Consider the following 15,614-nt stretch of genomic DNA (forward strand, 5'->3'; position numbering starts at 1 on the left):
AAGGTGACCCAGCAACAAACAGTGGGGAATATTCCTATAGAAAAATCACTGAGATTCTTACCACCACCTCGGGGATGAGCCCAGACACCTTCTTGAAGGAGTGACTGTGTCTCTCTGATGCTTTATCACTAAAAGTGGGCAACAACCCTAAAGTGGATCTCTGCCTTGCCTGGGAGTTTGCTCCTACAAGAAGCATGCGGGGCCTCCATACACACAGGATGACACAGATTTGAACATGGGATGCGCTACAGAACCTAAGAGTTCCTTTGAAATTAAGCAGTAGGGGTGTGCTGGCATTAGCCAGAATGCCTCATAGGTCAGTGCCTCTTAAACATCTCAGGAAAAGGGCTCAGTGGACAGACATGCATTATGATGTCCATTTGAAAGGGTGAAACCTATGCTTACTTTCTTCACCAGACCTTTAGTGAGTGGCCGGATGGAAATAACTCTGTCTGGTTATTTCTTTTCTTTCATGCAGTCTTTTTTGTTCACTTTGTCTTGTTTTCTTTTTGTTTATCTTTAACGCTGAGTTAAGATGGTTTAGGTTCTTTCATGGAACCAGTTACTATTTTAGAGTTTTATTTGAATTGCCAACTGGAGATATATATATATATATATATATATATATATATATATATATATATCCTGGAATATATATTATATTCCAGTATAACAATTCCAGGAATAGCCTAGCTAACATTTCTTACTAAATTGGAAGAGGCATTTTTGAAGTTATAGAACATCTACTTCCTAGCAGCTTTCTTTTTACCTCCTAGTATCAAGCTACTATTTTCCATGCTTCCCCTAGGTTTATGCTATTGTGTGTTCTAAATGGTCAGCCCCAGGAGAGGGTGGTAAGAAAGGAACAAAGCCATAGCCCACTACTATTAGGAATCCTATATTTGAAAATACTCAGGGCATCCAAGCCATAGGGAATGATGAGGACTTGGGGCAAAGGGCTTCCTAGGGTCAGGAGAATTAACACAAAACACACCTCTCTTGTTCCTTCTCAAGTGCTACTCTCATAAGCCAGGCCCTGACATCTTCTCTTGGGTACCCTGAGTTCCCCGGTTAGAGGAGACTTGAAATGGGGGGGTGTTGAGGATGATGGGTACATGCCTAAGTCACAGAGCTCAGGTTCAAGGTAAGCCTGCAAGACGGGATGGCTGCAGATGTGAAGGGCGTATCCTGGAAACTGGAAATTCAGAACTGAAGATGTTCATGTGCACACATGTCTCTTCCTTGTCTAATGTTGTCAAGTCTGTCTCTTGCGTGATCTTTTTCACCACGGTGAGTTTGTCAAAAAGGAAGGCAGTGGCCATAGCTGCCTGGTATTCTGGGTTGGTTCGAGGGGATAGATGCTGTGGTGATTGCAGGTATGTTCCAAAAATAAATGGAAAACCAATAAGAGGAAGGGAATGACCAAAATGAGAAGAGAGGAGAAAGAGAAGGGGAGAAAAAAAAAAAAAGAACAAAGAAAGTATGAGGTGACCCTGCAGATTTTCAGATGAAATATTCCCGCTTACACTCGCTCACTGTGTTTTGCAAATCAATGTCATTTCTAAAGGACGTGTCCAAGTTTTCCGGATATTCCTTCTCCATCTGGTTAGTGCGATGTGACTGTCTGTGCTGGTAGAGGAACCGGGTCATGATGCCAATGACGGAGATGATGATGAATATCACCACTGCTATTACTCCTGCGGGGAAAGGGGACCCAAGAGAGGGAGTTTATTACAGAGCATCCAAACCAAGAGGTCTGGTCAATTTAGATGAGAAAGGCACCTGGGGAGAGATACAAATGAAAACAGACAGGCAACACACAACCGCATGTCCAGAAAGGCACGTGGGCTGAAATGCTTCCAGGCTTCAGGGACAGCAAACTTCCTCTTTCAGACTAGTGAGGAAGCCAGCCAGCTCAAAGCAGAGAAGGCTTTAGTTGATGCACGAAGAGCGCCATCAAATCAATATGTAGTCATGCTAGCCAAGGATTTCTTAGCACATTCCCCAAGTGCTGCTCAAAAGAATGTGTCAGAATCATTTTCAATTAGCACGTCTTTGTCACCTTGCAAAAAGTATCTTAGAATTACCTGGGCATCCTAGAAAAGACTTCCTCAAACATGCTCTATTGATGTAAATTTGTTTATGGTCTAGGTTTGCTTTGCTAAAAATGAAATGCTTATTAAACATTTAGGGCATTCTACCCTGCTTTGCACACTGCTAGGCACAGGCTGAATGGAAGATTGTACCCTCTGTTCTCCCATGTCAACTGCACTGTCACATGTCTGCCCTGTTGTATCACCTGCTCACTGCTTGGACTGTACGTGATTTTACTGGACCCTCCTAGGAAGCTGTCCTCACTGACCCCAAAGTCCTGTCCCTGCCTTTTCCAGGAAGGCTCTCAGGACATGAAGATCAAAGTCAGCAAAGGAATGGTGGCAATGTGCATGCTGTCCAATTTTAAAAGGTGAAAGAGGCAATGGGAGAAGTCATGGTTTTTGGCATTAAAGCATCTGAAAAGTATTTATGATATTCAAAGATAAGCTCATTCCTAATAAAGTGTCCTTTTAGTTGTCTTTTCTAAGTAGAGGGGAAAACAATGTTTATTTTATAAAGTTATTTTGGGAAACCCTGCATTATAATTTATATAAGCATAGACATTTGAGAGTTATTTATTTTTCCTTTTTAGGGCAGCACCTGCGGTATATGGAAGTTCTCAGGCTAGGTGTCAAATCAGAGCTGCTATTGCCAGCCTGTGCCCTAGCAACACCGGACCAAGGCCACATGTGAGGTCTATGCTGCACCTTGCACCAAGGCCAGATCTTTAACCTCCTGAGCAAGGCCAGGGATCGAACCTGCATCTTCATGGTTACCAGGTAGATTCTTAATCCGCTGAGCTACGTGAATTTGAGAGTTACATATACTGAATGCCTTATCTGACACCAATTTGGTGCAGAGCTGAAGCCATGATTAGGGTTGCTTACTTTTTAAAATATTCCTAAACCATGATGTAGCATTTTCCCCAACTGTTTTAGAACAAGGCCTAGTAAAACAAGAGAAGTGAACAAACCTAGAAATTAACTGAGTATAGTGACACCCATGAATGGGACAAGCTTTAAGACATGAAATGTAGGAGTTTCCTGGTTGCTCAGAAGGTTAAGGATCTGGTGGTGTCACTGCTGTGGCATGGGTGTGTTCAATACCTGGCCCAGGAACTTACATATGCCAAGGGCTCAGCCAAAATTTGAAAAAGAGATGAAATCCAGAACTGGTTTCTGTGCCTTCAGTACATAGGCTATTCAGAGTCAGAGGCTGTGAACCTCCAGAAATGTTCTCCTGTGGTGCAGAGAATTTCCTGCTCTTAAACAGACACAGAGAAGCCTGCGTATGGGTGGGAAGTGGGCAGCAGTCACAAAAGGCTTTTTTCTACTTGTCAAATGGGAAATTATACGCAGAGACACAGGCACAAAATCATTTCCTGTATTTCTCGTGGCCAAAAAAAAAAAAAAATAGACTCAGGATCTTTTCCCTGAAGCAGATATTCAGGTCAGACATTTTAAGAACTTCCTGAAGGAAAGGCTGTGTTTTTAATTTTTGTTTTCCTTCATAACCTGATTCCAACGATGCACTTCTGTGCACCCCTGGCTGTATCCTTCCTCCCTCTAAACCCTATGCACTGGTTCTGTTATCCACTCGCCCATCCCCTCCCCCCCACCAAGCTGTGAGTCCTTTGAAAGCAGTGTCCATGCCTTTTATCCCCATTCCTCTGCATAGCACTTGTCCTGACCTACAGCAGGGGTTCACTCCATAGATGTTAAGCACATGGGTACTGTAGATGTTTAAGAGGAGAACTCCATCTGGTGTGGCTCAGCTCATCCAGCTGCCAGAAGGCAGGGGTGGGACGCCTGCTAAGACCATGCCGCTCTCGTGGAAATGGAGTTAGTCTCTCACAGGAGTCTTACATTAAACAAGGTCTGAGAGTCATTCTGTGCTTCAAGGCCCAGATGGAAAAATCAAGCTACTGGAGGCATCAGCCAAGCTAAGGTGTAATAAAAAGGAGTGGAGTGGGGAGGCCAAGAGGCAATGAGAAAATGGAAAAGCAGGGGAGGCAGGAGACAGAGCAGAGATCAGAGCAGAGCAGACAGGGTCTGCCTCTGTAACCATATGTGCTGCTAGATTGGAAACTGTGATCCTGCGGGCTTCACCCTGCTTGTTATAGCCACTCGGAGGAGAAAACCCGACAGGACCAGGCTCCATCCATCTGTCTGCCCCAACATGGCTTCTTCCCATTTGTAGCTTTATTGGTCTGCTTTGTGCTTTAGGAAAAACGAAAGGTGCATGTGATCCACGGGATGCACACTTTCTGTCTCCAAGCAGAGTATCCAGCTATTGACCCTGTTCAGCTGCCTGGTGGTTCAGGGGAGGGAAGCGTCTAGGGAGGGCCTGGTGGGGGTGGTGCCTTGACTTCAACAGCACATGTGGCTGTTCATGAAAAGGCTGGCATTCTTGTAGAGTGTGTAGGGTTCTCGGAACTGGAGTGCCACCATGGAGGAAAGACTCAGATGGAGTCTCCCAAAGCACAAGAATTACTTATGTCTCTCCCGCTTTCAGAAACCAAGAACAGTTTACCTCCAATGACGGCGGAGTCGCTTCGGACTGCATTAGTCAGTGGTTCCCTCTCATCTGTCTTCCCAAAAAGATCTGAAAGGAGTAAAAGACACTCAACATCCTGGAAGGAGACCTGCAATAGGGAGTTGAGATGACAGCTCCATGGATTAGACCAGGTGCTCCAGAGAGCTATGACTTGCCAATTTGGAAGGAACCCAAACAAATACACACACAAAAGATTTGAAGTACACTGCTTACTTCCCTAGTCTCATGACACTGTTAGCATCTACCTAAGGTGTAAGCTAAGGGTGGCAGCAACAGACCTATTATACTCTGCTCATATCTGCTTTGGGCCACAGCCTCCTTCTCAGCCTGCACCCGAAGTCCTGTTCTGCTTTGCTGGATAGTTCCTATCCCTGGTAACAGCTTTTTAACTCAAACACATTTGCCTCTGGATCAGAGGTTTCTTTAGCTGCAAGAGATTTCTGTCCATTGACTGGAAAGGACAAAAATGCTGGCGATTTAACACCCCCAAGAAACCCTCACCCATTTTACCGTACAAACATTGACATATATGGTGTAAGGAAAAAAGCTTTGAGCTTGAGGGCACATAGAACATGGTTTGAATCCTTTCTCTGACACTGGTCTGACACATAAATTTTTAAATAACAACCTTCAAAAGTATTTAAAAGGGGTAATGATACCAGTGGGTATGCATAAAATGCACCTTTAGCACCTCATGATTAGTATCACTGTATCATTTAACCCTCAGGAAATGACTACAATGTGATCGGTATTTTCCCATTTTCACAGAATAGGACATTACATCAAGGCCATTAAGTAACCTGCCCACAGTTGTATAGTTCTTTCACAAAAGATGCAGAAATCAAATCAAGGCTTGTCCAATGTCACATTTAGATCCTTTTTGTGGTATATAACTGACTGCTGCCTGGAAAATACCAAGATCAGTGATGAGCAGTTTGAGCATAGTCAAATTCTATGCCCTTTCTTTGCTCATAATCCATAACTTGTTTGGCAATTGATCACATCTGATTAAAACAAATCTTAAGAACACTTCAAGATGCCTAGGATGATGGAAACTTAGACAAGATAGAAAAGGTATTTTGAGGAGCAGTAAAGTAAGAGAAGATATATGGATGGCTGTGTTGTGGGACTTTCCTATTATTAAGGAAGGTCGATTTTAATCATATGAATTATATTAGCTCAAAAACCAGCCTGCCTTCCTAACATCTAAAATCTTTAATCCTCAGAGCAGTAGCCACTTAAAGAGTTGTGAAGATGATAGATAGGAAGATGATTATATAGACAGATGGAAAGATAGATATATAGATGATAGAGAGATGGGTGGATAGATAGATGATAGAGAGATAGATAAAGGGATAAATGGATAAGTAGATCATAGATTGATCATTGATAGATGGTAAGTGGATGATTATACAGATGATAGATGATAGATGGGGAGATACAGATTTCTAACTATTCATTATGTTAAAAGTAGGATTATTTGAATATATTTAATATATTTGAATAATACATTTAATTTATATATAGGCTCAAATATACAACTCTAAGAAATCTAACCACTTGTAATCATATGAGGTGAGGAATTGAGTAACATTAGCCTTTAGCTTGGAAGCTTCTTAAAGACCTCAAAGGAGCCAAGTGAGAGAAGTTCCATTGAGTATTTTCTTGTGTACCTGAGGAAGAATGCACTGTGGTCACTGCATTTACATCAGAATCCATCACAGAGCTACAGCTGGACTCCATCAGGGTCCCTTGGATGGTTACAGGTGCGATGGTGGCATGGCGCAGGGCTGCCTTCAGCGGTGCTATGTGGTTGTATTGGACCGAAGCCAGACAGCCAATAAAACCCAGGATGTTTGCTTTAGCAACTTCAGCATCCAATCCAAGAGTCTCTGCAACATGAAGAAGAATCCACTTTTAGAAACCATGCTCCATATCCTCTTGAAAGAATGTCAGAAATCACAGAAAGTAGCTTGTTAGTCTTGGAATAAATGAACTTGTTCCCCCCTCTCTCTTTGTCTTTCTCCAAACTCTACAAGTATCAATATATCAACCACATATCATATAAAATTTCTAGGGCTATCCCTGCTTTGAGATAATGTTTCAAGCTTCTAAATTTTCATTCATGTATTTTATGAACTGTAACTAATACTTCATAAATCTCTTCTACACTCTAGATGTTTTATATAATTTAGATCATTATCTCCATTCCCATTTATTTATGGATGCTGGTGATTAATTCAAGCATACTACAATGCTCATTACAACATTTCACTCAAAATTATAGCAAGAAAAAAAATGAAAAGTGGCAAACAGAGGGGTAGAATTCAAAGTGGTCCTCTTAGAAGTTTACCATGTTTGGTGTTTTCAATGGCCTGTGTACACTGATCATCTATTCAAGATTTTTAACATGCTTAGTTCTGTCTATGGTACTGAATGGTGAGCATGGATTTTCTATGACAATAGAAAACTATGACAATAGAAAAATAGAAAACAACACTCAGATTTCCCAAATGTCTTTGAGTCTTTATAAAAGGTAAAAATGCAATAATTTATGATTCACAGCAAGATAAAATATCTCATTTTCTTCAAGATTTGTGGTAAGATTACTCAGTAGCCCATTTCTTTATTAACAAGGGTCATTTGAACAAATTGCTATCAGGCAATTACATAAAACTACAGTACAGAATGAATTTTTTTCATTTTTTTTCCTTAAGGCATAATAATGTCAACAAATCTAGATGGTTCAAATAGTTATTATATTATGATAATCTGTTTATTTTCTGTAAGAGATAAGGAGTTTCCTTTCTATCAGATAGATTTCACTTTATTTCCATTCATAAATGATCAAAGAGTGACTCCCTGGATCAACTTTAGGAAGAGATATATTAACCAAACAGAGCAAAATGAGAAATCAACTTAACAGTGCTTTTTCTACTCTTGTCCTCATTATTTTCTCCCCTTTCAACGCCCAGGAAAACTTCTCTGATTTATCATCCTTCCCTTCTCAGAGGAAAAGAAAAGAAACAGTGTGTGTTAATTTTATGTGGCTAAGGTAACAAATTAGCACAAATTTAAACAGCATTAAAAACAACACAACTATGTTGTCTTACAGCTCTGCAGAAGTCAGATACAGTCTTACTGAGCTAAAATCAAGGTGCTGTCAATTTGTATTTCTCCTAGAATTTCCAGGAGATTATCCATTTCTTTCTTTTCTAACTCCCACAAGACATCCACATTTCTTGGCTTATAGCATGTCCTTTCCTGTACCTTCAAAGACAGAAATGTTGCATTTCTTTGCATCTTTCTTCCAAAGCCACATCTACTTCTAAATCTCTTCTTTTGCCCCCTCTTTTATTCTTTTTTTTAATTTTAGGGCCACACTCACAGGATGTGGAAGTTGCCAGGCTAGGGGTGGAATTGGAGCTGTAGCTGCTGGCCTATGCCACGGCCACAGCAACACAGGATCTGAGCCGCATCTGCAAACTCTACCACAGCTCAAGGCAACTCCGGATCCTTAACCCACTGAGCAAGGCTAGGAATCAAACCCGTGTCTTCATGGATGGTAGTCCGGTTCATTGCTGCTGAGCCACAATGGGAACTCCCCTTCTTTCACTTTTAAGGGCATTTGTGATTGCAGTGAGCTCAGACAGATAACCAAGGAAAATCACCCTATGTTAAGACAAGTTGACAAACCACATTAATTTTACTGGTAACCATAATTCCTCTTTGCTAGTTAGCCCTACATATTCACAGGTTCTGAAGATTAGGACTCAGCTATCTTTATGGGTCCTTATTCTTCTTATCATTCCATTCTTCCAGACTCAACATCTGAGGTTCTGTAAGAACTTTTTAGGTAATGATAATAAAAGTCAAATAGAGATGTAAAGTGACACTCTTCTTCAAGTGTGAAAGAACACTGGGGTGGGGAAGAAACTTTTGCCTTCCACATACTCCAATAAATATCCTACCGTGATGGTTCATATTTGTTGCATATTCACAAAAGCATCATATGTGCTTATTCATATCCTAAGCTTTAAAGGACTGAGATTATGAGCATAAGAAACTGCTCAAGTACTGTTATATAACAGTCTTCCACACCAAAGCTTTAATTAAGACTAGGTACCATTTGTCCAGTGGCACCAGAACTCAGTGTAACCTGATGTAATTCAGAACACACATTAACTACTGATTAGTAGTTATCAAGAGGTAGAATTAGAGATCAGAAGGCTTTACAGAAAGAGGCAGAAGACAAGAAGGGAAGCATAAGCAGCACAAAGTTTTTGCCTTGCCGGATTTCAAAGCAGTGGAAAGTGACAAGTCATTGGAGTTATGCCATAAGGGTCTAAATCTAAAGTCCCAGATCTTATTCCTAGAACTCAGTTAAAAAGAAGCCTATACTCAGCCATAAAAAAGAATGACATAATGCCATTTGCAGCAACATGGATGGAGCTAGAGAATCTCATACTGAGTGAAATGAGTCAGAAAGACAAAGACAAATACCATATGATATCACTTATAACTGGAATCTAATATCCAGCACAAATGAACATCTCCTTAGAAAAGAAAATCATGGACTTGGAGAAGAGACTTGTGGCTGCCTGATGGGAGGGGGAGGGAGTGGGAGGGATCTGGAGCTTGGGCTTATCAGACACAACTTAGAATAGATTTACAAGGAGATCCTGCTGAATAGCATTGAGAACTTTGTCTAGATACTCATGTTGCAACAGAAGAAAGGCTGGGGGGAAAATGTAATTGTAATGTATACATGTAAGGATAACCTGACCCCCTTGCTGTACAGTGGGAAAATAAAAAAAAAAAAAAAAAAAAAGAAGCCTATATTGACTCCAGGGTCTTTGAAGGCTATTGTTGTTATAACTGCCAAGAATCCATGTTCCAGGTACACAAATAGGCACATGGATGAATTGAGGGACAAGCCAGAAAATGATCACCTCTCTTTAAAGGAGGAAATGTTTTGGATAGTCTTATCTCTGGGAAAGTTTATTTATTCTATAAAAAGCATGTAAACTTTGAATGGTTTCTGAAAAGAAATGAAGAGAATAAGAGTCCTTGATAGAAGAAAATACCTTCAGGGAGTTCCCGTCGTGGCGCAGTGGTTAACGAATCCGACTAGGAACCATGAGGTTGCGGGTTCGATCCCTGGCCTTGCTCAGTGGGTTAAGGATCCGGCGTTACCGTGAGCTGTGGTGTAGGTTGCAGATGCGGCTCGGATCCCGCGTTGCTGTGGCTCTGGCGTAGGCCAGTGGCTACAGCTCTGATTCGACCCCTAGCCTGGGAACCTCCATATGCTGCGGGAGTGGCCCAGGAAATAGCAAAAAGATAGAAAAGAAAAAAAAAAAAACCCTTCAGTATGAGGCTTGACATAGTGATTTCTATAATTACAGGGAGAGGCAAAGAAAAAAAAAAAAACACATTAGGATGTCTCCAAATTATACCTGCTTCTTAAAACCTTGTAAACGGATATGGGGTGGGAAACAATTTTTTGCTGAAAGTCATTTGTTCAATAATCAGCATGTACTGAGTACCTACCATATAATATGATACGTTTTTAAATTATTGAAATGTGGACATCCTGTTGTGGCTCAGTGGAAATGAACACAACCAGCATCCATGAGAACACAGGTTTGATCCTTGGCCCCACTCAGTGGGTTAAGGATATGGCACTACCCTGAGCTATGGTGTAGGTCAAAGTGGTGGCTCAGATCTGGCATTGCTGCAGCTATGGCGTAGATCCAATTTGAGCCCCTAGTCTGAGAACTTCCATATACCGTGGGTGTGGCCCTAAAATAAATAAATAACTGAGATATTGGTGTACAATATCATGTTAGTTTCAGGTGACTACATCGTGATTTGACATTTGTTCACATTATGAAATGATCACCATGATAAGTCTAGTAACCATCTGTCCCCATGCAAAGTTATTGCAGTATCATGGACCACGCTTCTTATGCTGTATATTGTACCACCATGGCTTATATATTTTGTAACTGGAGGTTTGTACCTCTTAATTTCACTCACCTATTTTGATCACCTTCCACCTCCCACCCCTCTGGAAATTACCAGTTTATTCTGTGAGTGTTTTCAGTGCATTTTGTTTTTTTAGAACAAAATACAAATATAAGTAAGATTATATAGTAATTGTCTTTGACTTATTTCACTTAGTATAAATAGAGTCATCCATGTAGTAGCAAATGACAACATTTCACATTCCACATATATAATAACATCTCCTTTATTAATGAAGTGTCCAGTCATTTCTCCACGGACACTTACCTTATTTCCACATCTTGGCTATTGTAAACAGTGCTGGGATGGTTTTGTGGTGTATAGATCTTTTCAAATTAGTGTTCGTTGTCTTTGGTTAAGTACCCGGAAGTGAAATTGCTCAATGTGTTTTAATTTTTTTGAGGAACCTCCATTCTCTTTTCCATAGTGGCTGAACCAACTTACAATCCTACAAAGAATGCACCAGAGTTCCTTTTTCTTTACATCCTTAACAACACTTATTTGTTCTTTTTTTAGTTGATAGCTGTTCTGACAGGTGTGAGATGGTATCTGGCTGTGGCTTTGATTTGAGTTTTCCTGATAATTAATAATGTTGAGCATCTTTTCATGTTTCTATTGGCCATCTATATCTATTTTTTTTTGGAAAAAAGCCTATTCATGTCATCTACTCATATTTTTAATCTTTTGAAACTGAGTTATGTGAGTTCCTTGCATATTTTGGATATTAACCCAATATTGGCTATATCATTTGCAAATATCATCTACCATTAACTGGGCTGCCTTTTCATTTTGTTGATATCTTCCTTTGCTGTGCAAAAGATTTTTCACTTGATGTAGTCCCATTTGTCTATTTCTGTTTTTGTTACTTGCCTAAGGAGAAAGATCCAAATATATATTGCTAAGACTGATGTAAAAGAATGCATTTCCTTTCTTTTCTTCTAAAACTTCTATGTTTTCAGGTCTTACGTTTAAGTCTGTAATCTATTTTTATTTTGTTTATGTCTATGGTGTGATAAATTAATCTAATTTGATTCTTTTACATGTAGGTGTCCCATTTTCCCACAACCATTTAGAAGAAACTCTCTCTTCTCTGTTATGTATTCTTGTGTCTTTTGTCATAGATTAACTGAACACATAAGTGTGGGTTTATTTCTAGGTCCTCTATTCCGTTCCATTGATCTATGTGCCTTTGTCTCTCTGTGTGTGCTAGTACCCCATATTGTTTAATTATTTTAGCTTTGTAGTATAGTTTGAAATTAGGGAGCATGATGCCTCCAGCTTTGTCCTTTCTCAATATTGCTTTAGCTATTCAGGATTTTGTTGTATCATACAAATTTTAGAATTATTTGTACTACCTCTGTTAAAATGTCATTGGGATTTAGATATGGACTGCATTGAATTTACAGATTGCATTGGGTGGTATGGCTTTAAAAATATTAATTCTTTCAATCCCTGAACACAGTAAATCTTTTCATTTATTTATGTTGTCTTAATCTTTTTCATTAATGTCTTATAGCTCTTTGAGTACAAGGCTTTTACCACCTTGATTAGATTCATTCCTCAAAAATTTACATTTTGGTGCAACTGTAAGTGGGATAGCTTTCTTAATTTCTCTTTTCAATAGTTTACTAGTATATAGAAACACAACAGATTACTGTAATTAATTTTGTATCCTGCAACTTTTTAAGACTAACTTATTAGTTCTAATAGTTTGGGGTAGTATATTTAGGATTTTCTATATATAATATCATGTAATTTGCAAACAGTGAGATTTTAATATTCCTTTCCAATTTGGATTCTTTTTGTTTCTTTTTCTTGTCTGATTGCTGTGGCTAGGACTTCCAAAACTATGTTGAATAAAATTAGTGATGTGGGCATCATTGTTTCGTTCTTGATCTTAGGAAAAAAAAATGGTTTCAGCTTTTCACTATTAATTATGGTATCAAATATGAATGGGTTTGTCATATATGGCCTTCATTATGTTGAAATATGCTCTATACTCACTCTGATGAGAGTTTTTGTCATAAATGGATGATGACTTTTGTGAAAACCTTTCTCTGTATCTATTGAGATGATAGATTTTTATTCTTCACTTTTTTAATCTGGTATATCACATTGACTGATTTTTGGCTATTGAAACATCCTTGCATCTCTGAGTTAAATTCCACTTGATCATGATGGTATATTATCCTTTTAATATACTGTTGAATTTGGTTTGCTAATAGTTGTTGAGGATGTTTTTGCATCTATGTTCAAAAGCTACAAGTTTAGCATGTAATTTTCTACCCCCCCCCCTCTTTTTTAGTGTCTTTGATTTTGATATGGACCTGATACTGATCTCATAGTATGAATCCAGAAGCATTCCTTCTTCAATTTTTCAGTATAGTTTGAGATGTGTGTTAACTCTTCTTTAAATATTTGGTAGGATTCACCTGTGAAACCATCTGGTCCTTGACTTTTGTTCATGGGAGAATTTTTTTAACATACTGATTCAATTTCATTACTAGTAATTGGTCTGTCATAGTTTTTATTTATTCTTGATTTTGGTCTTAGGAAATTGTAGGTTTCTAGAAATTTATCATTTTCTTCTAAGTTGTTCATTTTACTGGCACATAATTTCTAGAGTTATCTCTTACAATCATGTGGTTTTGGTTTTAACTTCTCTTTCATTTCTGATTTCATTTATTTAGGTCTCTGCTCTTTTATCTTCTTTAGAAGTCTGGCTGAAAGTTTATCCATTTTGTTCATCTTTGCAAAGAACCAACTCTTAGTTCCATAGGTATTTTATATTGTGTTTTGTTCTCACTTATTTCCATTCTGATTTTCATTTCTTTCCTTCTACTACCCTAAGGTTTTGTTTGTTCTTCTTTTTTCAAGTTCTTGTAGGTGTAAAATTAGATTGTTTGAGATTTTTCTTGTTTTCTGAGGTAGGCTAATATTGTTATAAACTTTCCTCTTAGACCTGCTTTTGCTGCTTCCCATAGATTTAGGATCATTGTGTTTACATTTTCATTTGTCTCCAGGTATTTCTTTAATTTCTTCTTTGGTTTCTTTGGTTATCTATTGGTTGTATAGTGACATGTTGCTTAACTCCACAAGTTTGTGTTTTAGCATTTTTTTTCCTTGTAGTTGATTTTTAGTCTCGAATTATTGTGGTCTGAGAAGAATCTTGATATGATTTAAATATTTTTAATTTACTGAAACTTGTTTTGTGGCCTAGCATGTGATCTATCCTGGAAAAATTTCCATGGGCACTTGTAAAGAATATGCACTTTGCTGTTTTTGGATTAAATGTTCTGTATATATCTATTAATCTATATTGTTTAAAATATGATTTAAAGCCAGTGTTTCTTTATTGATTTTCTGTCTTGATGATCTTTCCATTTATATAATGGGCTATTAAAGTCCTCTATTATTGTATTACTCTCAATTTCTCCTTTATGCTTGTTAACATTTGCTTTATGTATTTAGGTTCTCCTACATTGGGTACATTTATACTTATAACTGTGATTTTTTTTGTTTAATTTATCTATTATCATTAGGTACTATTGTTCTTTGTGTCTTATAACAGTCTTTATTTAAAGTCTATTTTATCTGATTTAAATATGCTGCTCCAGCTTAGTTTCATTTCCATTTGCATGAAATATCTTTTTCCATTAGTTCTCTCTCTCTTTGTTTTTTTGCCTTTTTCAAAATTAAGGTATAATTGATTACCTCCCTTTCTTTGGATCTGAGGGGCATCTCATGTGGTAGCATGTATATGTGTTTAGTTGTTTTTTTTTTTTTTTAATCCAGCAAGTTACTCTATGTCTACAGTAATTGTTTTAAAATTATTATTTCTATTTCCCTTAAAGGTTCTTCCATGTATAATCTATTATCATCCAAAATGTACAGGGGAAGGAACTGACACTATGAAAGTTAAAATATATATCAGAGATCATGTGGAAAAGTTGAGATTTAAACCAAAGTCTTCATGTCTTGAAATGCCAACTCCTTATGTAAGCCATGCTGCCTACCTAAAACCCTTCCACAAATATCTTGGGTATTTTTGTAAAGTATGTTTACATAAATTAGCTAAGAATAAAAGAGTTGCAAAAACTAAGGGAAGCACAAGTCATTCTGAACTCTTTATTGTAGTAAAGATAATGCATTTACTAAGTAATTTATTTCAATTTTAGGTTGCAACTGCATTAGATTTATAGGGGATTAGGCAAGGTGACAATTTTATATGCTTTGCTACAGAATAAATATGGGAGACAAATATTGAATGTGGCTAGTTAGAAGTGGCAGAATGAGGATGCAGATAAAGTTACCACCTCTGGAAAATGCCACTGATTTTTTTCTCATTCTTCCCAAGGTTTTCCACTAACATATAAAAACCCACTCAGCCAAAGAAAAACTACAAAATTTATCCTCTTATAATATATGCCTTGAGAAATCACAGATATGCACAGAAAACCTTCAGAACGTCTTATTTGAAAATGGCATCATTTCTACTTCCCAACACACTTTAAATATCACTGAAATACACTTTCTGATTTTCATTAGTCTAGCCTCTTGACCTCAAATACTGATGTAGAAACAATGTGGCATGCTGAAAGAACACAGGTTTGAGGTATATAGACTTAGCATGATGAATTATGCCCTTGAACACATGACTTGTTTTTTTCTCATTTCCTAATTTTAGTTTTGTCCACTGCAAAATAGTGGTAAATTGTATTGACCACATGAATTGTGGAGTAAATAAATATAATTAGCATTATCCTTAGCTCAGTGCCAATACTTGCATTCATTATAATAATTATTATTACTATTATTATCATTATTCTTCCTATTACTCATACAAATAATTCCAAAATCCTTTGCCTAGATTCAATGGCCCTCAACGTGCCTGAGCAGTACTGCATTTATATGAAAGAACTAAGAGGTAAATGCTG

General features: G+C 38.0%; 1 protein-coding gene across 1 annotated transcript in view; it reads right to left on the reverse strand.

The window, feature by feature from the left end:
• Window positions 1-1,488: 1,488 nt before the first annotated feature.
• The window catches only part of CNTNAP5 (contactin associated protein family member 5), a 449,251-nt gene continuing 435,125 nt past the window's right edge, over window positions 1,489-15,614 (reverse strand). Inside the window, exons 21-23 of the mRNA XM_047770224.1 lie at window positions 6,324-6,542; window positions 4,627-4,698; window positions 1,489-1,697 (exon numbers count right to left, since the gene is read on the reverse strand). Of these exons, the coding sequence (XP_047626180.1) occupies window positions 1,504-1,697; window positions 4,627-4,698; window positions 6,324-6,542 (485 nt within the window). The 3' untranslated portion in view covers window positions 1,489-1,503. The remainder of the gene's footprint in view (window positions 1,698-4,626; window positions 4,699-6,323; window positions 6,543-15,614) is intronic.

The sequence above is a fragment of the Phacochoerus africanus genome, chromosome 3 (assembly GCF_016906955.1).
Source record: "Phacochoerus africanus isolate WHEZ1 chromosome 3, ROS_Pafr_v1, whole genome shotgun sequence".
Classification (NCBI taxonomy): Eukaryota; Metazoa; Chordata; class Mammalia; order Artiodactyla; family Suidae; genus Phacochoerus; species Phacochoerus africanus.